This window comes from Hydra vulgaris, chromosome 13, assembly GCF_038396675.1.
Source record: "Hydra vulgaris chromosome 13, alternate assembly HydraT2T_AEP".
In the NCBI taxonomy this organism is placed as follows: Eukaryota; Metazoa; Cnidaria; class Hydrozoa; order Anthoathecata; family Hydridae; genus Hydra; species Hydra vulgaris.
Genome location: NC_088932.1, coordinates 46950312 through 46974322, shown reverse-complemented (window position 1 = coordinate 46974322; position 24011 = coordinate 46950312). Strand labels below are relative to the sequence as shown.

Here is a 24011-nt window from a genome sequence, read left to right as displayed (position 1 = left end):
TAGTTCAGATATTACTTCTCTACTTTTGTAAAACCGTTTTGCATCACCTATACCTTTATTATATATATATATATATATATATATATATATATATATATATATATATATATATATATATATATATATATATATATATATATATAATATCATACATATTAAAACTTATTGAAAAAAATAAGATTATGTTTTTAATGTAATTGTTTCCTCCTTAATTATCCTTACTTTTTCTTTCAAAAAGTTATCGTTTGCAACCAAATTACCTTAAATATTGGGATTAAATCTCCTTAAAATCCTTACTTTTAGCCTCAGTTTTGATAGTGGAACCCTGTATATATAGCATGGTGTTTTATAAAAGTTCTAAAATTTTTAACAATATAAGAAATTCTTTTACTCAAAATAAATAATTTTACTCTGATTTTAAATACATACATCTATAAACATTACTATGAATCTATTTCTCTCTCACACACACACTATTTATACATATATGTGTGTGTATATTTATATTTATCAGTGCATGTGATGAATAATATTGCCCAATAATACTGAAATATGTTATCAACGAGCACAATTATGCTTGCTTAGCATCAAGTCTTCGAGAGTAATATTCAGAGTTGGAAATTGGTTGCCATGGGTCACTCAAAAGCGTACCAGTGCGTACAAGGAAAATGATGGGCGATTCAAATTTTTGTTTGAATTTTTTTTATGTGAAGTCCGGGAAATGAGACAAAATGCCTTGGTTTTTTAGTTAATGCATTTGTCTATCTACCAGAAAAAATGTTACTGCAGCTTTGATATTAAATAAAAACAATATTGCGATTAACTAATAGTTGACCACATAACTTTGTTTTCTACTAGAGTTGAATTAACATGCTTGATTGCGGACATTCTAAACAAAAACATTTTTAATTTAATTTAAAATAAATAGTAGTTAAAAAAATAATAAAAGATTTCGTTTATTTACAAAAGATGTGTGAAAAATTCTAAACAATAAAGCAAAAGAATCTTATGTTTTTACAAAATCTTTTTGATTAAAACTTTTGATTTTTCAAAATTCAATCAAGTTTTAATTTTTTAATTTAAATTTTCTATTCTCATTGGGACAAAACGTTTTGAAAATAGTAAACATTCCATTCTATCTGTTAGCAGTAATGACTTCATAACTTTTCATTCATTGCTTTAACAAAATAGAAAACTGCTTTTTAGTTTAAATTAAATGCGCCATTTGATTATTATCAAGTGAATATCATTTTATATACTTGATTATATACTTAATAAATATATAATATATATTATATTAATATAATATATATTAGTGTAAGTATATATATACTTTTACAAATATGATATATAACTTATATACTGACGTATATTTTGAGAAATGCGTTGTGAAACTAGTGACATAACTTTTTTTTGTTGTTGTTTGTGTGCACGCTTCCAAAAGTTTAAATTCAAAGTTATATAACAAATATATTTGCTAATGTATTGTTTATTGAAACTTTATTGATATTTTATTACATGGACTTTTATGCAATTTAAAGTAAAAGTTCTAGTTAAGCGAAGTTTTTTGTCAAATAGACCCTAAAAAACTATATGAGTTAGCGAATGCTTCGACCAGGGTACGATTAAGCAGATAATATGATAAAGTTGAATTGGAATTTTTTTTAAAAAACACGCTGGATTTAGCTTTCAAATAGATGAAATAAATCATTTTTAATTTGAACTTATACCGCATAAATTAAATTTAAAGTATGTCACGCATAAATTATGCATGACTTTATTGAGCAAAGTATGCAAACTCTACTGTTTAAACATTTTGACTTTAGCAAAAAAAAATTTACTAAAAATATTTTCTATAAAACCAACTTATAATTTTCTCCTTCGCAAGTTCTTCAGACAAGCGCAATTATTTACTCTTGTAACAAAACTAGCGAGCGCTATTTGTCACACCTGGAAGGTTGTTTATGGGCATGTTTTATGTGCGTGGAGCGATCGCTCCCGCTTCATTACAAGGCCTGATATATATTCTTTTATTCAAAATAAATATTAAACATTCATAAAAATGAGTAATATTAACCTGATTTTAAATACATACATTTGTAACATTTTACAAGTATATGTATTTAAGTAATCTCTCTTTCTATATATATATATATATATATACAGATAAATTTAATTTTTATAGTAATCAATTAAAAAAATCATTGATGAAGAGAAGCAACACCAGGCTTGTTTTTCCTAACAAGTTCCCATTGCTAACAAAGCAGCAGATGGTCTAAACAATTGAGTCTTTGAAGGAGGTAACTTAAGACGCATCTATAACCTTTTGCAATAAAGTTCCAATGGGTTACCACACGATTTGTGAAGAAATGTTTGTGTACTGCGCAGTTTTTTACATATTGTCTCTCTATTTGTTTATTGTATCTGCATAGTCCGTATTGTTATTGCAATGGCTGTTTCTTGGGCACATGGAAGTCTTTTTTTTTCTATATTCAATAAATGTCTCGGCATATTCCCAAGTCATAATAGTCTCTCCTCGTATGATAAATGTTTGATTGCTAAAACAGTTTTCGCTGCCTTTTCTGCACTTTTTCAAAGATTGCGTTGTCACAATCATGATCATCACAAAGATGATCATGATTGTATGGGGAATAGATGTATGTTAAGTAGAGAGTGCGCCATAGTATGAAACTGTGACTGGGGGAAGCCTTTTTAAGCCAGCCAAGTATACTGTTTGTGGTTGAGGGGGCAGTTTCTATTTGAGCTCAAATAGAAACTGCCCTCATGCTTGGACTCATGCTTGGACTTTCTTATGAGTCCAACATTCATTACAGTAGATTTTTCAGTGTTCAAATGCATTTGCTATTCATGGGATCAATTGACTGCAGTGTCAATATCTGCTTTAAGAGCATGTGTGTCTAGATTCGTCATGATGGTGGCTATAATTTTGCTTTCATCTGTGTACAGTTTAATGTGATGATTGATTTTATCCGGTTGGTTGTTGATGGAGAAGATAAATAATAGATGTCCGCTGCCTTTTGACACCCCTGGCTGAACATATTTCAGGTGAGTTATCATCGCCAGTGTGTATATATATATACACACACACATACACATATTTACATACACACACATATTTCCCTCTGAATTAGGGCATTTGGCAATACCAACCTAATTGCTGAACTAAAATTGTTTGAGATTGCTGCTACATTGATTGAGGTTTTAGGTTAGAGCTGCAATAAATGTTTTACATTATTCTTAGTTTTTTTGTTTTTTAAAGAAATTATACACTTAAATATATATATATATATATATATATATATATATATATATATATATATATATATATATATATATATATATATATATTGTTATTTTACTATAGTTTTTCAATTTATAATAGTTTAAAAATTTTAATCAATCTTTGTTTTTAGTAGGTAACATGCAACAACAGATGGCGCAACAGATGATGAACAATCCTGAAATGTTGCGTCAAGCTTTGGACACTCCATTGTTTCAGAGTATTTCATCCAATCCTGACCTTTTACGATCTATTATAATGTCCAATCCCGAAATGCAAAACCTTATAGAGCATAATCCTGAAATCTCTCATCTTTTAAATAATCCAGACATAATGAGACAGACAGTAGAAATGATGCGCAATCCTTCGATGATGCAAGAGATGATGAGAAATCAAGATCGTGCTATGAGCAACCTTGAGGTAAGAAATAACATTTGTCTTCTGTGTGCGAGTTCTTGCGATGATACCACAGTCATAATATTGTAATGTTAACTCCATTAACCAAAATTGATCCCTTTTTTTTTATGCCTCTGCTATTTGTATGGGCATTTGTTTTACAGTTTTAATAAATTTACGTACAAAAGACATAGAATAAAAAAATGTGAATTATTGAATTTACATTAAATTTTTCAGAATATTAGCAAAGAATTTTTCAGGAAAAAAATTGAAAAATTAATTAATTTTTTGCTTTCATATAAATTAATTATTATTTTAGAAATTGTACAATTTCTGTAATGATATGTTTATATAAATCTACAAATGTTTAATGTATATACAAGCTCTGGTTACAAGTATAATGATGCAAGATCTTTAAAAAACTTGTTTCAATTGGATTGGGCAGTTTGGTGTAAGCCAACCCAGCATTCTGGTCAATCTATTTAAAGCAATCTATCTGTCTTAAAAGTTTCTTAGGCTGTCTATTTGCATGAGTTAGTTTTTTGTTTTTTTTTAATAGTTTTTCTAAAAACAGGATCATTGCAGGTAGCCATTTTAATAGACAATACTATTACAATACAATTTAATATTAAGCTAATTAGTTGCTATTGGAACAAGGTTTAAGTTAAAACTAATAGAAATTTTATAAAATTTGTGCTAAAAATTGACTCACTCTGAAATTAATTTCATAACAATGTTTAGAGGATGTTTAAAGGTTTTTTTCATTTCTGATGACACTTCACGACATTTAGTTTTAATATTCAATGATAAAAACAAATTGTTTTATAAAATATTATTAGAAACAAAGCAAATATTAAAAATATTTGGAAATATTTTTCTTTAAAAAATGTTGTTTAAATAAAAATTTGTTTATTAAAATTTTAGTTATTAAATTTTTATAAAATTCATTTATACAATTCGTTCATTTTATTTTGAAATAAACCTGCTTGAAGGAAAATTTTATTACTATTCCCAAGAGTAATCTTTTAAACTTGAAGAGAATCTTTTAACCATGAAGAGAATCTTTTAACCTTGTTTGTTATCATACCACTGTTGTTATTATTAAATTAACTACATAATAAAAATGTTTTAAAAAATTTTTTAAATATAAAATTAGCTTCTTTTTTTTTTTATTAACATTTTACAAACATTTTGACAGCTCTTAAATAGGTTAAAATCATTTAAATCTTGAATTTAATACTTGAAAATATATGTATAATAAACACATAGTCAGAAACCTTAATCTCAAAAATAAACAGAAAATTGTTGTAATAAATAAACTTTTTTTTTATTATTAAAAAAAAAGGTATGTTAATTAAAATTAGTGGGATATATTTGATACTTAATGAAAATAATTAGTTGTTTCATTTTTTAATGATTGCACTGTACAAATAAAAAATTTTTTGGAAATATTAATGAATCCTTATGTTCTTATCACTTATTACCTAATTAAATGAGTGCAGAAATAGCTACCTAATGTTGTTTGTGCCATACTATTAGTATTTCATAAGGAAGCGCAAGACATTGGGATGTTTTATTTATTTCACAGACAGAACATTAATGTACGCTTTGAATAAGTTTTATTTTCAAGTTTTTAATATTTTTTAAATACATTTTTTGATGTAATTTTTGGCTCATTGATACTTTTTAACTGTAAGTTGCAAATAAAATGTAAAAACTGCGTCATTAATGTACTGTCAGTAATCATTAAAAATATATAGCACACGTTTATAGCTATGTATCAGTCGATACATTGAATATACTCAAAAAGCTTACATCATTTTTTGTATTAAGCAAAAGTATAATTAACAGTCATACCCATTTAGCTCTATGACCTTGTATACATACACACAAACATTGTTCTAGACAATTTAGATGAGGCCACAACACATATACAGATTTTTAAATATTTAAATACAACAACTGTTAAAGACCGAAAATTTATGTCAATATTTGAAACACAATGCTCTTGTTGCTCCAAGTAACAAAATTGTTAGAAAAAAACAGTTAAGTAAGTATGCTTAAATAATTCAAACATTTTAGAGACACAATGAAATTTTTATTCATTTAAAGCACAATGAGATGGTCTTTCTCTGAAGAAAAAAAAATTTTTTGGATAGTTTTTTTGTCATTAATTGATTAATTACTTTTGTTATTAATCAATCAAGGTTACCTGAAAGAATATATTTATATAAAACATATACGTTCACATGGTTTTGTAATTAATAAAGAAATCATAACTTTTAATGCAAGCAACTACTTCTTTAGCTGATTGTACTTTTTTTTTATACTGTTTTTTTCTCTACATACAATGAAAAAAGTCTTTTATTTTAGAGTATACCTGGTGGATTTAATGCTTTGCGGCGATTATATACCGATGTGCAAGAGCCAATGATGAATGCTGCAGATGAACAAATAAGAGGCCAGTTTGGTCAAAATCCATCTTCAACCAGTACAACTCATATATCTAATCCTCAGCTCGGTACTGAAAATTTAGACCCATTACCTGACCCATGGAATCCAAATTCTCGCTCCTCAAATCCTCCATCTTCAAGAAATACTGCTACAATTAATCCTTTTAAGTAAGAAATTTAATAAATTTGTTTTTCAATGCTAACTTTTCAGCTGTAATATATCCAGTGATCCAGTAATTAACTGTAGCGTATATATGCAAATCTGTCCAGTAATTAACTGTAGCGTATATATGAAAATCTGTCCAGTATTTAACTGTAGCGTATATATGCAAATCTGTCCAGTAATTAACTGTAACGTATATATGCAAATCTGTCCAGTAATTAACTGTAGCGTATATATGCAAATCTGATATCTTGATATCAGATTTACATATATACGTTACAGATATCTATAGATATCTTGAGTGATCAGAACTCCAGAAGACCAACACTTAAGATATAATAATTTTTTTTTTATTATTTCTCGCACATGAAAGCAATTTGTTGAAAGACAAAAAAAAATATCTTAAGAAGATTATATAATTTCAAAACAGAATCTGCAAGGAAAAAAATTTCTTTAATTAAAACTAAAAAAAAAAAAAACATATAAAAAACGGAGCAACAAGTAAAAAAGAAAACAATTTGAAAGTTTATTGTTTGATTGTAATGCTAATAAGTATTGGTTATCATTGTTATCAAATTAAAATGAGTTAACAAATATTAAAATCGAAAAAATTATTATTTTAACAAATATTAAATTCTTCAAAATTGTTCATTGTCACAAGTCGACATTTCAAAATTGACTGGTGTTACTCGATCCTCAGTTGGATTTATTTTGCTGCGATATAAAAAGACTCAATCTATTGAATGAGAATCTAGAAGTGGAAAATGTCTGAAATTTAATAATAATAATAATAATAATAATAATAGATAATAGGATTTAAAGATAAATATAAAAGCATTTGTTTCATCAAGACAAATCTGTGTCAATTGCAGAGAGATCTTGCAAGAAAATTTAAATGCACGTTTTGATATGAAAAGAAGGTTCAAGAATATAAAGTATATCATAAAAAAAACTCTAAGGCATTGATGGAGAAATTGAAGCAATTGCAAAAAGAACTTTTCACAATTGCCAGATCAGATTTTTATTAGTGGAAAGTTTGATTTTAGGTAACAATCAGCTGCTGTGGTTCAAAAAGTACTCCATGCATTACTTGTAAAACATTGAATGTGAATAGCTGAATAGATGTTCAGACAAACAATTTGACATCATCTGAATGGTACGCTATATGCTTTAAGAAATGCCTTTTGCCATTTATTAAAAACCACGATACTACCACAATCTTTTGATCTGATTTATCTATAATCCACTACTTCAAGAATTTTCTAGAATGGTATATACAAAGTGGTTTTGACATTATACCTAAGGAAGCAAGTTCTTCAAATTGTCCTGAGCAGCAGTTCTTGAAAGTTATTAGTCAATTATAAAAGGAATCTTAATGAAAAGCAAGAAATAAGCTTTAGATAAAAAAAAAGATTTTGAGAAAAAATGGATAGCAGCTTAAAATAAGTAACTCGAAGCAAGATGATAATCATCCAACAGATGATGTCAAGTACTTGCAAAAATATTTAGTTTCTATCTAAGTGTATAATAAAAAATGTTAAAATTTATTGGAATTAATAACTCAATTAACTTCATTATGTTAAAAAATGTTAAAAATTTGTTAATTAGTTTTTTTGAGTAATTTTCAATTAAAAGATGCTGAATTTCATAGTATTTAAACAATGTTGTTTTATATACATATTTATTTTAAAATTTGTAAGTTCAAAATTGCTTTTATTTTAAATAAATTGATTATAATGTTGAACAAACTGTAGATGTGACTTATAAATATGAAAACATTTATATTTATTGAATATTTTTTAAAAGTACATAAATCTAAAAAAACAAAAAAGAAATTGCTAATTTTTTATTTTATTTTTCATTTACCTTTAATATTTTTGCATTCTAGAAATTTTTTAATAAAAAATAAATTTAGTTTTTAAAATATACAAACAAGGCTGTATGGTACTTTTTATTTGTTTTTAAGTTTAACCACTTCAGCATTTACCATGAAACCAGTAAATGCTGAAGTGGTAAAGCACTTCATAAACATGAAGTTTTGAGTTCAACAATTTATATAATTAAGATAGGTAAGATAAATAAGCCTCCTTTACTGTTACATCCTCAGTGGCCTTGTTTATATACTTATGTAGGTATTAGTTAAAATAATCAATATATCTAATTAATACTTAAAATGTGATTAATAAATTATAAAGTATACAACAAATCATCCTTATTACATTGATACAACACATTTTTTATTACTCATGCTGAATTTTGTTATTAAGCTTTTTCTTATTATTTATGACTATTAGTAAGTGGTCTGTAAATTGTCAAATATAAATTATAATTTCAAATAAAATTCAAAAAAGGATATTATGCAGGATAAAGAATTTATGTATCATTGAAATAGTTGGCCTACAGCAACTGCTGTGGGCCAACTATTTCAATGATACATAAATTCAACTGTTGGGCCAACTATTTCAATTATTTCAGCCCTGTAGTTGGCTGTTAGAGTTCAAAGATAACTTTAGGATTTTTGCTGCTATTAAGTTGAGTAAATGCAATAACTTTCAGGTGTTTCATATATAAAATATTGTGTTGCTCATATTTTTATTTTAAATTCCTGTATTTATAAATATAAAATTTGTAAAAGCCTTTTCATTATTATTTGCTTCCGTTTAGATTTAGATAAACAAAGTATTAATTTTTAAATTAATATTCAAAAACAATTAAATTACTCAATTCTTGCTAAAGTAAAAAAATAATCTAAATATTTTATGGTTTTTTTTGTTTTGGGATTTTATTTCAATCTATTATTTGATGTTTCAAAATATTTCTTACATTTTTTATTATTTTTTGAAACTTTTAAAATTTAAAAAAGTAATTTTTTTTTCAAAGTTTATTTAGTGCAAATGCTAATTCATCGTTGACTCCAGGATCTAATGGAAATATGGCAAGTCTTTTATCACAAGTACCTAATCCTGAACTTACCTCAAGCATGATGGAGTCACCAGTAATGCAACAAATGATGAATCAAATGATGAGTGATCCCAATATAATGTCATCAGTAAACATTATTTTAATTTATATAATGGTTTAAAATGATTTAAAACATTTTTCATCTTATCTGTGTAAAATGTGTAATGGGTGCATGACTTTGCAAAATACAACATCTTTAAAACTTGCTATTTTTTCTTATATTAAAGTTTTCTATTTGTTGAAGTGCGATTTAGGATTTAACACTACCTAATAATTTTTTTATAACAATTGTATATGAAGGGTAAAAATATTTACTAAATGTTTTGTTCAACATCTTTATTTTTTTATATTTATCTCTACATGGTAAATACTACAATGTGTTTGTTTTGCTATTTAGAAATCAAACAGTTATTAGGCAATTTTGTTATTGCTTTTTTCTACGAAGTCAATTAACTTTATTTTTTATAATTACTATTTGTTTAATTTTTCTTATTTCTTTTCTATTTTTCAATAATCACTTTAAATCACAAAAAAAAGTGTAGTTAAAACAGAATTATAAATGACAGCTATAAAAAAATTTTAGTTTTTTTCAAAAAAAAAAACTTCATACTGAAAATAGGACTTTTTTATTCAAACATATTTTTATTCAAAAAGGAATTTGATATTAAATTTATTTAATAAACAATAATTCGAAATATGCAATGAAGTTAGGTTGCTATTTTTTAAACACTATTCTTACCCTTTTAATGTTTCTTTTTTCAGATCTATTTGTTAAACTATTGTTTGTAAAAGACAATTAAAATTATAGTTATTTTCTTAATATAATTAAACAGTTTCTTTTTTGAATGCTTCTTCTTCATAAAAATTGATGTTTTTGATTAAATAAGTAAAATTTACTTTTGAATTGTTTAAAGTTTTTTTTTTTTATGGCGTTTAAAGTATTTTTCTTTTTATTATTTTTTAGTTGTTTGATTATTTTTTTTAGTTGACTAAAGTTTTTTTTTTTTTTTTTTTTTAATTGTTGAAAGTTTTTTTTAGTTGAAGTTGTTGTGTTTTATTTATATAAAGTTTTTTTTTTTTATTTTAATTATTGATGTTTGTTTTTTTAGTTGTTTGAAGACTTTTTTTTTAGCTGTTTGAAGTTTATTTTTTTTAAGTGTTTGAAGTTTTAAGAGAATTTTTTTTTAATGTTTAAATTGTTTTTATTTTAATTATTAAATTTTTAATATAAAATATTTGAAATAGATTTTAAACATAATAATAAACTTAATAAGTCATTACTATTTATAAGAATAAAATTTTTTGTTTATACAACTTACACTCATTTAAAACAGTGTAATAAAATGTTTTTTATTTTTCAAACTAGATTTTGGTGGTTTGTTAATACCATTAATTAGTTCTACAATGTATATTTAATGGGTATACCTCTCAGTCTTTGTTTGTATTATTTAATTAGTAAATTAAATAATAAAAATAAATGACTATTTTAGTATGATGTCATCAATGGCATTTTATGCAATGTATTTAAGTAATTAAGTATGCAGTTAGTATTTAAGTAATTAAGTATGCAATTAGTATTTAAGTAATTAAGTATGCAATTAAACAATTAAGTATGTTAAAATATTTTTTTATAGTATATATATATATATATATACCACAGTGCATATTTTTATACTAAAAATTAAAAAAATCAGTTTATAATAAGTTAATAATAATATAGTAGTTAATAATAATATAGTAGTAAATTAAAAAGTTCTAAACTAATATGAAGAAGCTCTTCATTTGACTCGTATTTAAACTTGAATTATTTTTTATATATGTTTAACTAAAAAACAAAAGAAAGAAATTCTGTTATTTTTATACTTAAAGAATAAATGCTTTCTTAATAAGATATTACCTTTTTTTTTTTTTTTTTTCCTGTAGGTTTTACAGATGAATCCAATGTATGCAAATAATCCGGAATTGGCCAGTCAAGTAAGTTAAAAAAAAAAAAAACTTTATATTCTTTTATATAACTATATATTTTTTGTTCTTGCATACAATTTCATATAACATTAAAGTTTTTTTATATAGACTTCTTTACTGTCCTTTACTTAACATGGTTGTTCAAAATAGACTTCTTTACTGTCCTTTACTTAACATGATTGTTAAAAGCAATTATAACACTTATCAGATAGATAGTGTTTTTCTGTTAACATAGTTACAAGAAATAGAAAGTCTGGAAACATATACCACAGTCTTTAAAATTTGATTTTTAAGTTGTATAAGTAAATATAAATATATGTATACATTGTTTGATGATGATAGAAAAACACAAGTTAAATGTTTCCGTTACCCAAGTGGGTGTTCATAAATTTTAGAGTAAGTATTATTTCAGTGAAAGCTACTGCAGTCAATTTAAGCAGCAGTGTAAAACTATTTTGTTGGCATGCAAAACAGGTTCTTAGTTTATCAATGCAAAATGTAGGAGTTGTGGAATACAAATGAAATAATCCAACAAATTTTTTTGAAGTATGATAACACTTTTTGTGAGGAGACTGTATTTTTTTTTTTCAGAACGAAAAAAAAATGTTTTATATGAAAAAACTTTTTTTCTATAGAAGTTATTAACTAAGATATAATAGAGTTTACAATGAGCTCTTTCATAAAATCATGTTTTCAAAGCTTATGCTATGATATTGTTCTAAAAGCAAATAAAGAAATCAGCTTAAGTTTCTAAGCGCAAGTCTTAACATAATTTATACATTTTCGCACCTCTTTACTTGCTAAAAATTCATCATAAAAGCATAAATTTGCAAAAAAACAATTTATAAAAAATTTGCCAGTAATGTGCCAATAATGATTTTACATGTGTTTGCATTTTAATATATCTTTTGTAACTTTTTTTATCTCCTATAAAGAGTTCTCTAAAGTTAGGGAGGCATTGGGTACTCAAGGCAACCTTTTTGAAATCTAAGTCATCCAAACTCTTCTGGGATAAGACCAGTAATCTTTATGAGCAAGATAATTACAATATTGAAAAAGTTCTAAAGCTACATGGAGGCTGCAAAATCTAAAAGTAAGCTTTCCAATAAGAAGACTTGAGCAGAGCTTCACTTGAACATTAGATAACATTTCTGATATTACTTCTCCCAGTCAGCAAGATAACATGGGGAAAACCAGCTAAAGATGAAAATCTCTTAAAAATTTTAATTTTACAGCTCTTAAAGGGATCCCAAAGTGCCGAGACAAGTTGTGTTCATATTATAGAGAATGAAAAAAAAGTAAATGTTTGTGCTGAATTTTTTTGAGTAAAACAAAATAAACGTATATCAAGAAAAACTAACTTTGTATTTTACTTGAAGCTCGCCATCTCCATGTTAGCCAGTTACGTTAAGTCTTTAAAATATATGCCGCAATCTACAGATTTTATAATTTATTCAAGCGCATTTAATTTCAAAGAGTTATAGTATATGACATCATTGTGGAATTTCGATAAGAAAACTAAAAGTTCTTTTTTTCATCAAATTATAGATTTATTTTTTCATTTTAGGTTACAAGAATTTGTTTAATTGCTTATTATTATATAATTTTGTTTTTCACCATAAATTACTTTAGAGTTTCTTTAGTTATTTTATTTTCTAAATTTTGCAAAGTTTGCATTAAAACAATGAATAAAATATTTCAGATATTTTAAGTCTATTGCTATAAATTATTTTTGTGTTTTATTTTTTATTAAATGATTTTATCCTTGTTAAGATTCTGTTAAAAAAATTATTTTGTACCATTTAACCTTATAAAAGTTTAATTAACAGCACTTATTTGTTAAACTTGTCATCGGGTACAAATATTATCGAAATTCTTATTTAATCATGCAAGAATATATTTAATGAGTTTTATTCTGTAAAACATGTATTGCTTATTTTATTTTAAAAATTGAACAATTATTGGTCAAGATTGCATTATTGAGTCAATTTTAAGATTGAAATCCTTTAATGAAAATATTTTTACTGTCAATTTTGGTAGTTTTTTGATTTGTTATGTTAAGAGACACATTTTAATGTAAATAAAAAAATACTTGCCAAATATGATAGTTCACAAAATTAAAGTTGCAAAATTAGCATCTGCTAATTTTGCAACTCAAGATTCTGTTCTTTGTCTCTATAAATCTCAAATCTGTCCTTGTATGGAATACTGTTGCCCTATCTGGGGCGGATTGTCCAATGATGCCCTTTCACTTTTACACAAGGTGCAAAAATGCGTTATAAACATAGTTGGACCTCCAACCATTATCACATTGTCATGATGTTGCTTCTCTTTCTCTTTTCTATAAATACTATAATGGGCATTGCTCTAAAGAACTAGCATCTCTTGTGCCATCTACTAAAGTTCATTCTCTTGATACTTGTCATTCAATTAAGACTCATCTTTTTACTGTGACTGTTCCTACGTGCTCTAAAAATTCCTATTCATCCAGTTTTTTTCCTCGAAATCAGTTCTTTGGAATTCACTTTTTTTCATCTTGATTCATATAATTCAAAATCTTTTAAGTTGTCTGTCAATCATTATCTTGCTCTATAAACTTCATCTTTTCTCTTCCAGTAACTCTAATAGTGGTTGCTTGCAGCCTTGTTCGAAGTGAAAATGTTGAAATATATATATATATATATATATATATATATATATATATATATATATATATATATATATATATATATATATACACTAAAACTCTTTGGAATTAAACGCACTTGAATAAAGTCTGTTGCTTGTGGAGTATATTTTACTATATTTATATATGCATATATGTGTGTGTGTGTGTGTGTGTGTGTGTGTATATATATATATATATATATATATATATATATATATATATATATATATATATATATGTATGTGTATATATATATATATATATATATGTATATATTCATATATCTATATATATTCATATATATATATATATATATATATTGTATATATATATATATTCATATATATATATATATATATATATATATATATATATATATATATATATATACATACATATATATATATATACAACTTACAAATCAACATATAAAGTTAACACCACATTCTTTTATGAAAGTAAGTCTTACATCACAGGTATTAAGTGAGACTACTGGTAATGTTTTTGGGACAAATTTTTGCTTGCCAAAAATATCTAGTTGATCTACTTTTTATGTCTAAAAATTTTTCTAATTCTCTGAAATTTTTGTTTAACTTAAGTTCATTAATAATGGTTGGATTTAAACCTTTATTTATATGAATATGTTTATAATCTCTAATGTTATTTATACAATAATGAAAATAGACAGATAATGAGTTACTTATTGATAAATAAAAAATCAGTAGATCACATATTTAAGCATTCTTCATCAACCAGATTATATTTTAGACAATTATTTTGCAAAGTTAATTTTTTTATTATCAAAAGGTTTATTTGGTGTGCTTGGTTTATTTAAAACTTTTTTTTTTTTTTTGTCTTGCAAATATTATATATATTCTTTTTGAGCACAACAATGTTTACGCTCGGTTTTTGTTAGGTTTACGCTCGGTTTTTAATACATTTATAATGGTTTCTGTTAGGTTACAGTTAAAACTCAAAAAGAAAACAAACAAAAAAATGACTGAGGATGGAAAATTTCAAGCAAATATTTTTTTAATAAAAGAATTAAGACAATTCTCCTTTGTTTGTTTCTGGACTATCTATTTTTTCTGACTATGCTATTAACTAACTGGAAAGTTACTTCTAATGTTTGCTGTTAGCTTGATAAAATCTTCTGTTTTAAGTTATCTGGGAATCTTTGATTTTTAACATATTAAAATAAGAGCTGATTAAACAAAAACTAAATTATTAATGAGTGTAGTTTGTTTTTAAGAGCTTTTTAAGTAAACAATTTTATAGAATGAGATAATGATAATTAATGGGTAGAGTTTTTTCTTTTTAATTTAAACTTATAACCATAGTAGACATAAGATAAAGAGCCATAAATAAGTAATAACCATAAGTAGACATAAGATTAAAAAGATAGATATTTACAAAAATTTTCTTATCTTTTTTATACTAGATTTCACAGCAGCTTCCACAAATTATGGAAATGGTATTATTTATTTTGTTATATTTAATTATAACTTTAATTAATTTCATGTCTATGTGATGTAATATTATACATTATATATATATATATATATATATATATATATATATATATATATATATATATATATATATATATATATATATATATACATACAACTATAAAAGCACATTTAAATTAGCAATCTGGCCTCATACTAATTTATTGAGGTATGAGAGCTTCAGTACATAGATTGGCTTATATAGTGAGAACATGCAAGAGAGCTGCTACATTGGCTGAAGGTTTGGGTTAGGACAGCAATATTGAAACCAAAAGTCCAAATAAAAATGAAATATAAATGAAAAATAATTATAAGCCTAATGTGACATTTATTTACTCATTAATTAATGTTATCAAGCTTTTTAATCTCCTATGTTACAATGTTTATTTATTTAAAATTAGTTATAAAATTAGTTAATTAACCTAAATTAATTGTAATAAAAAAATTTTCTAATACTAAATTTCTTTTAAATAATAAGTAAAATGTTGTCATAAACATTTTATAAATACGGAAAGATACGTGATTCGTATCTTTTCGTGATTTTCTTTGTGATGGTAGAAATCTTTTGTCTTCCTGTTGACAAATGTGCTTCTTACATTACTTTGTGGATTCAGGCTGGCATGGAATCCTTTGTTCCCTCTCGACGATTCTAGGTCAAGCCTCACTCTCCTCCATGGTTTTCCTCACACTGTGCTGCTGCGATTGCCAATCAAAACCGTTACTTCCATATTTATCAGCAAAACAATTCTCCAGAAAACAGACGTCTGTTTATTTCTGCCAGAAACCATTAAAAAAGGTTTTGCCTAACGCCAAAGCCTGCTATTCTCAGGTCATGAAATCTTGTATCTCATCTCAAAAATTCGGCTCTCATGACTTTTGGAGAATCTTTAATAGTATCAATAATAAGGACAAATCTTTAATTCCACCTCTCTTGTATGGTTCAGACTTTGTCATCTCACCTAAAGACAAAGCTGAATTGTTTGCTAAAAACTTTTCATCAATATCATCTCTTGATTCCGCTAGTTGCGTTCTACCTGATATTGCCAACAAACAGGTTGATCCATTGCTTGACATTCATATCACTCCAGCTTCTGATCTAAAGTGATTTCCTTCCTAGACTCTTCTACAGCTTGCGGCCCGGACAACATACCTGTTATTGTCTTGAAGAAGTGTTCTCTGGAGCTGTTGTCTATACTCTCAAAACTATTCAACAAGTACTTATCAGAGTCTTGTTTTCCAGCCTGCTGGAAAGCGGCATCTTTTATCCCTATCTTCAAAAATTCTGGAGAGCGATCTGATTCATCTAACTACCGTCCCATAAGTCTTCTTCCTATCATTAGGAAGGTTTTTGAATCAAACTAACAAACACTTAATTTCTCATCTTGAATCTAATAACTTGCTTTCTGACCATCAATATAGATTTCGATCTTCTCGTTCTACAGCTGATTTGCTAACAGTAATAACTGATAAGATTTATCGTGCATTAGATAAAGGTGGAGAGGTTAAGGCCATTGTTCTTGACATTTCAAAAGCTTTTGATAAAGTTTGGCATGCTGGTCTTCTCCATAAGCTTTCTTCTTATGGTGTATCCGGCAACATCTTTAAGATTATCGAATCCTTCCTTTCCAATCGTAGTATAAAAGTTATCCTCGATGGACAATACTCTTCTTCTTATTCTGTAACTTCAGGGGTTCCTCAAGGTTCTATCCTTGGCCCTATACTCTTTTTAATTTACATTAATGATCTTCCAGATATTCTCACATCTAAGGTGGCATTGTTTGCTGATGATACTACCATTTATTCTTGTGGTGATAAAACCAACACTCTCTGATTGCTTGGAGGGGGCATTTGAGCTTGAAAAGGATCTCACTTCTGCTAGAGCATGGGGCTCACAGAGGCTGGTGAACTTTAATTCAGATAAAACTCAAATTTTTTCAGCCAATGGTTATCCCAATAATTTAGATCTTCCTATATTTATGATTGGTGATGTACTCGATGAGTCATCTACTCTTCATCTTCTAGGATTAACTCTTACTTCCAATCATTCTTGGAAACCATATATCAAATCGGTTGCAAAATTAGCATCTGCTAAGGTTGCATCTCTTTATCGAGCTTGTCACTTTCTTACTTCGGATTCTACTCTCTATCTCTATAAATCTCGAAACCGGCCTTGTATGGAATACTGTTGCCATATCTGGGGCGGTTCTTCTAATGATGCCCTTTCTCTTTTAGACAAGGTGCAAAGACGCATTGTAAACATAGTTGGACCTGCTCTTGCAGCCAACCTCCAACCATTATCACATCGTCGTAATGTTGCTTCTCTTTCTCTTTTTTACAAATACTATAATGGGCACATCCTTTTTCTGTGACTGTTCCTAAGTGCTCCAAAAACGCTTATTCGTCTAGTTTTTTTCCTCGAACATCAGCTCTTTGGAATTCGCTTCCTTCATCTTGCTTTCCTGATTCATATAATTTGCAATCCTTTAAGTCAGCTGTCAATCGTTATCTTGCTCTAAAATCTTTATCTTCTCTCTTTCAGTAACTTCCAACTTTAATTAGTGGCTGCTTGCAGCCTTGTTGGAAGCAAAGATGTTTAAAAACAAAGCTATGTAAAAACAAGAAATAATAAAAATTATATTAAATGTTAAATATAATAGTACTAATTAAAGCAAATTTTAAAAAAAGCTACAAAATAAAAAAGCTTCCACGAAAGTAATTTTTAATTTGAATTTTTCAACTAAAAACGAAACAAATTTTTTTAAGTATTAAAAAAGTTTTTTCATTCAATAAAAGCAGATGAAAATTATTTTTTTAATCTGTAAGCTATTTAGTAATGGTTAAAATATCATTATTAATGATTAGATATTTATTTTATGTATTTTAATTATAATTTATTTTTAGTAATGGTTTTTTTTAGTAATTAATTTTTAGTAATTTTTTATTAGATGCAAAATCCTCAAACAAGAACAGCCTTTACTAACCCTAGAGTTCTTCAAGCTATTCAACAAATTCAAACAGGAATTGCAACTTTACAAGCAGAAGCTCCTCAACTTATGCCGATGTATATTTTATTTGATATTCTTAAGTTACTGGTTTGAAACGATTCTTGACATTATACTGTCATAAATTCTGAAGCGTCTAGGATTATTCAATCTTATCTCTTTAAATTTGAAACTAGCACTAAATTTTGAAAAATCTGTTGAGGTCCAAAAGAAGTATAGGTGCATATCTTTCTACTTCCACCCTCAACAATTAGTTTTTGTTAAATTTATTCAATGTTAAAATCCTTAAATGTTTTAACTTTTTGCTTTTTTTAGTCTTTTTTTGTTATGTTTTAACTTTTTTTACCATTCTATTAGGGTATTGCAAATTACCACATTTTTTTCATTACTGGTAACTTGTTAAAAAAAATCTATTGCTAGGTCATTCAATCGAGAAAAAATAACATTAACTCGTTTTGTAAAGAAATGATATAATGAAATTAAAATTTAAGTCAATAATTTTTCTTGTTTTATTTTTTTGAAAATATGCCTCCAAGTAGCATAAATCTAGAAAATCTTTCAAAAAATCTTTCACTTAATTGCAACTTTATTACTGTGGTTATTGAGTCCTGCAACAAAGAAGGCAGGTTTTGATTCTACACTTGCGAGACAAATAGTTAAGAGATGGCTGCATGCAATTTTTAAATATCTTGCAAACGAGTTATTTGAATAAATTATTTCCTTTCCTGTTTTTCTTATTAATTTTTTCAAAAAATTTTTTTTTTTTTTAAGTTTTTTTTAATTTCTAATTGATTGTTTTTACCAAGAATATATTGAACATTTAAGTTTAAAAGTGGTGATTAAGGGGACGGTACATTAACTTCTAGAACTTCTACATCTGCATAATTTGCATAAACATTATCATTGACAATATTTTCTTTTTGGTTGTTAGAAATACATTTAATTAACTCTATTATTTTTTAGTTATGGCAGTTTTGCTGGTTTTGTTGAATATTTTATAATTTTAAACTTTACTGTTATTACTATTCAAGTTTTTGGGTGACAAAGATAGTGTAGAACATCTGACTTAAGTTGTAATATTAGTTCATGTTTAAGTTTGTTGCTTGAAAAAATGTTTTGTTGTGTTCATTCTTTTAACATAAATTCTAATGATATATCAGTAGTATAAATATTTACATTGATTTTTATCGGCTGCAAAGATTTTTATAAGCTGCAAAGCTGATATTGTGTTTAATAACAAGCAAATATCTTTTACACTAAATGTAATAATATTTTTTTCTGATTAATTTTTCATCTCTTCTCTTTCTTTGTCTGCTCTCATGATGTTATTAAGCCATCACAATAAGGTAAATTTAGTGCTAGTTAAAATTTTGAAAAGTAAAAATTTAGGACCACCTAAGGTGTGGGTAGTGTTTTATCTTAGCGAAAGATGTGGAGTCAGAATGAAAAGTTTTGAACCAGGATTAATGTTTTAAAGACACTGGGTCCAGACCCAATTATGTGTGTGTGTGTGTGTGTATATATATATATATATATATATATATATATATATATATATATATATATATATATATATATATATATATATATATATATATATATATATATATATATATATATATATATATATATATATATATATGTATTTTAAATATATATATGTTTATAATATTTTATTAATGTGTGTGTCTATATATATATAACCCCTAACTTTTTTTATTACTTGATAGACTGTCTGCTCCAACCAAACCCTCAATCAATGTAGCGGCACTCCATTGCGAGTCAGGCTATAAGATAGTCGATGTAGCAACACTCCGTTGCGAGTCAGGCTATTTGTCAGTCGATGTAGCAGCACTTTGTTGCGAGTCAGGCTATGAGATAGTCGATGTAGCAACACTCCGTGCATGATTTACAGTAAAAAAAATAAAAATAAAAACATTTTATTAAAAAAGATAAATATAAAAACATTGTTTAAAACATTAAAAATTAATTAAAAATTTTCAGAATGTTTTAAAAACATTCAGAATGTTTTTAAAAACATTCTGGTCAATTAAATTTGCGTTTTTGCATTTTTTTTAAAAAAACAATTAATTTGTAATTAAATTAATGGTTTTAACTTTCTGACAACACGCAAATGTTGGACGAAAGTCAAAAGTAATTAAAAGTTACTTATTTGTTGGCATAAGAATCAGTTTTTTTCCCTCCGTACTCCCAAATGCAACAATCTATAGAACTATATATATATATATATATATATATATATATATATATATATATATATATATATATATATATATGTGTGTGTATATATATATGAAGTAGATACTAAAAACCAATACATGCATAAAATAAAAATTTTTATTTTTTGTTTTGTTTAATAAAAGATTGTCCAAGTCAAAATACCTAGTCCACTGTACTTCACTCCACTGCCCCTATGGCTATATCAGTCAACATATGGGCTCTCCATTGCATTTATAGTTATTCCAGTCGTTGAAATTTCGTTGAAGTTGAAATTTTGTATCGGGAATCCTCTGAAATGTGACACTCAATCAGACAATACTAAACTGTGTCTCATTGACATTAAAGATCGAAAAATTGTGACAGTTTGAAAAAATTCATGGTTTTTTCTTTATAAAAAATAAAAATAGTCCTAGAAACTCTTTTCAGATAAGAGTCCTGTTTCAGAGTTATTTACATTCTGAAAAAATATATTTATAATTAAATAGTAAACATGGTTATGCTGTAGTGGTAGCCCAAGGTTAAGCTTTGTAAGCGAGAGAAGTTCAGAGTTTGATCCCTACCTCATCACTGATAGAAGCGTGCTCAACTTGATCCTTCACACAGCAACCTTATTTGTCAAGATTTGTGTTTTGGAGTTAAGCTAAAAGAAAAAGGGAAATAACCATGAAATTATGATTTTAATAAAGAAAGGAAAAAAATTAGTTTTCTCTACATTGTTTAAAACAGTTTGATTTTTCCATAAAGTTCAAGCTCTGATTGAAAAAATATTTTAGAAACTTTAAATTGAATCTAAAGTTGTTTATAATAGAATTTAGTATTAGTATTAGTAATTGCTGTAACTGGTGTGAGCCAGTGAGTATGGTATTAACACACTATGACAGCCGATTTGCTTGATTGCTGCTCATCCAGCAATCAAGACCTGCTTTAAAACTGTTAACTGATTGTGCTTTAACTAACTCGTTTGACAAGCTATTCCATAAATTGGCCGATCTATTAAATAAAAAGTTTTCACGACATGCTTGCTTAGTGATTTCTTTGACATATTTAAAGCTGTGACAAAAAAATTAGTATTCAACAAACTCTCGTTTGAATTTGTTGAATACTAATTTTTTTTATTGTTTATAAAGAATTGAAAAAGTTGAATCATATCTCCTCGTCTCCTTTTTGTCAAGGTGGTCAAGTTGAGAGCTTTTAGCCAATACTCATAGTTGATTTTTTTTAAGTGATGGTATTAATCGAGTTGCACGGTGTTGAACTCTTTCTAATAACTCAATTTCTCCCTTTCAAATTGGTGACCAAACTTGTACTGCAAATTCTAACAGTGGTTGTACAAAAGAAACATAAAGTAGTCTCAGCAGTCTAATATCTAAGCAAACAAAGCGTTTTCTAATCCGACCCAACATTTGGTTGGCTTTGCCTATGCATTTTATTACATGATGTTTCCATTTCAGCTAGCTTGAGAAGATTACTCCAAGATCAATTTCAGATTCTGTTATGTTTAACTTTTGTTCATTGATATAAAGGGGTGGTTTTTTGTTATTCCGGCTAAAGTGCATGACCGTACATTTTGAAATATTAAGTTTCACAAGCCAGTCTTGAGTCCACTTGAAAATCAAGATCTGATTGCAAAGAAAAAGTTGATGCACTGGAAAGCATTTCATTCATTTTTGGTGTCATCTGCATACAGCTTGGTTAGATTTTTTAGAGTTTCAGGCAAATCATTTATAAATAGTACAAACAAGAGTGGTCCAATTACTGACCCTTGTGGCACACCACTGGTAATTTCTGCCCAAGAGGATACATTTTCGCCTATCACAACTCTTTGTTTTCTTTCTTTTAAAAATGCTTCAATCTATTGTATTGTCAGACTAGATTTTCCATAAGCTGTAAGTTTAAGCAACAATCTTTTATGTGGCACTTTGTCAAATACCCTTGCAAAATCCATAAAAATAACATCACCAGGTTTACCATTCCCTAAGGCGGTTGAAATAAAATCAAGTGTTTCAAGTGTATTTATTAAGCATGATTTATTTTTAATAAAACCGTGCTGTTGCTTGACTATTAGTTTAAACTTATATAGAAAAGTTTCAAGTTTACATCTGATTATACCATTATTTTACATGCAATTGAGATGAGTGATACTGGTCGGTAGTTTCCTGCTAAGGTTTTTACGCCTTTTTTTTACAGAGGAGTGATATTTGCTGATCTAATTTGCACTGGCAGTTTGCTGGTTTTAAACGATTCTTTAAAAATATACGTAAGTGGAATGGCAAAGGCTGATGCACAATTCTCTAAAATAGCTGAATGTAAATTATCAACACCACTTGATTTGTTATCTTTTAAGTTTTCTAATCTTAGATAGACATCTTCATATGTAAAATCTTCATTTGTCATAATGAATGTTTCAGTAGTTCTTAAATCAAAAGAAGGCAGTGAACCATAATCTTCTTTCACAAATGCAGCTTGAAAATTTTTGTTTAAGATATCAGCAATATCTTTTGAATTCTGTGTGGTTTTACCATTTGCTCCCTTTAATGCTTTTATAGGATCTTTGGCTAATTGTTGATTGTTCATGTAGCTGTAGAGAAGCTTTGGATTCTCGATGGCTCTTTTTACCAGATTAAGTTTTGTCTCACTTTTTTAATCTTATCTGCTACATTTTTGCAAATCATTTTGTATTTAGATTTCAAAACAGGGTCTTTCCATTTACATGAGCAGTTTTTATATCTTAAATTTTGTTTGCTTCTAATAAGAAACTTTAACCTAGCATTAAACCAGGCTGTTCTAATTTTCAAAAAGTTTAATGTCTTTTTAATTGAGTGAGTGAAATGATTACATGCCACCTCAGTATAAAAAATCAGTTCATCAAACATTTCTTGTACATTTTTGTTACTGAAGCATTGTATCCAGCCAACATTTGAAATTAGATCAGATATTTGTTCAAAATTGGAATAAGCAAACATAAATCTTTGCTTACTTTTGTTGTCGCGGATTGCTTTATCAGACAAGATGAAACTCAAACATATTATTAGATGGCCTCTGGTTATATTTCCCAAAACAAATTTTGAATCTATTTTGTTAACACTTGCTGACTGAGTTGTAAAGATTAAATCTAAGGTATTCCAAGTTGTTTATCTGACAGCTGGAAAGTTGTTATGTTAATATGCTGATAAAGAAAATTATCATTTAAAGTATCTGTAAATTTATATTTAATTCCATTCTCATTTGAAATTGCATCAACACAGCCATTTGACCAGTTGATTGGTGGGAAGTTGAAGTCACCCATGATAAGTAAGTCTTTGAACTTATTTTTGTCTATATATTTGCATGCCAGGCCAAAAACCACTTCA

General features: G+C 26.8%; 1 protein-coding gene across 2 annotated transcripts in view; it reads left to right on the top strand.

The window, feature by feature from the left end:
* The window catches only part of LOC100211830 (ubiquilin-1), a 91668-nt gene that overhangs the window by 57989 nt on the left and 9668 nt on the right, over positions 1-24011 (top strand). The window contains exons 6-11 of one of the 2 annotated variants that reach the window (XM_065816332.1): positions 3438-3721; positions 6071-6318; positions 9194-9362; positions 11198-11248; positions 15349-15381; positions 18364-18479. In XM_065816332.1, the coding sequence (XP_065672404.1) occupies positions 3438-3721; positions 6071-6318; positions 9194-9362; positions 11198-11248; positions 15349-15381; positions 18364-18479 (901 nt within the window). Of the gene's footprint in view, positions 1-3434; positions 3722-6070; positions 6319-9193; positions 9363-11197; positions 11249-15348; positions 15382-18363; positions 18480-24011 lie in introns of both variants that reach the window. The other variant, XM_065816331.1, reaches the window with a different exon arrangement.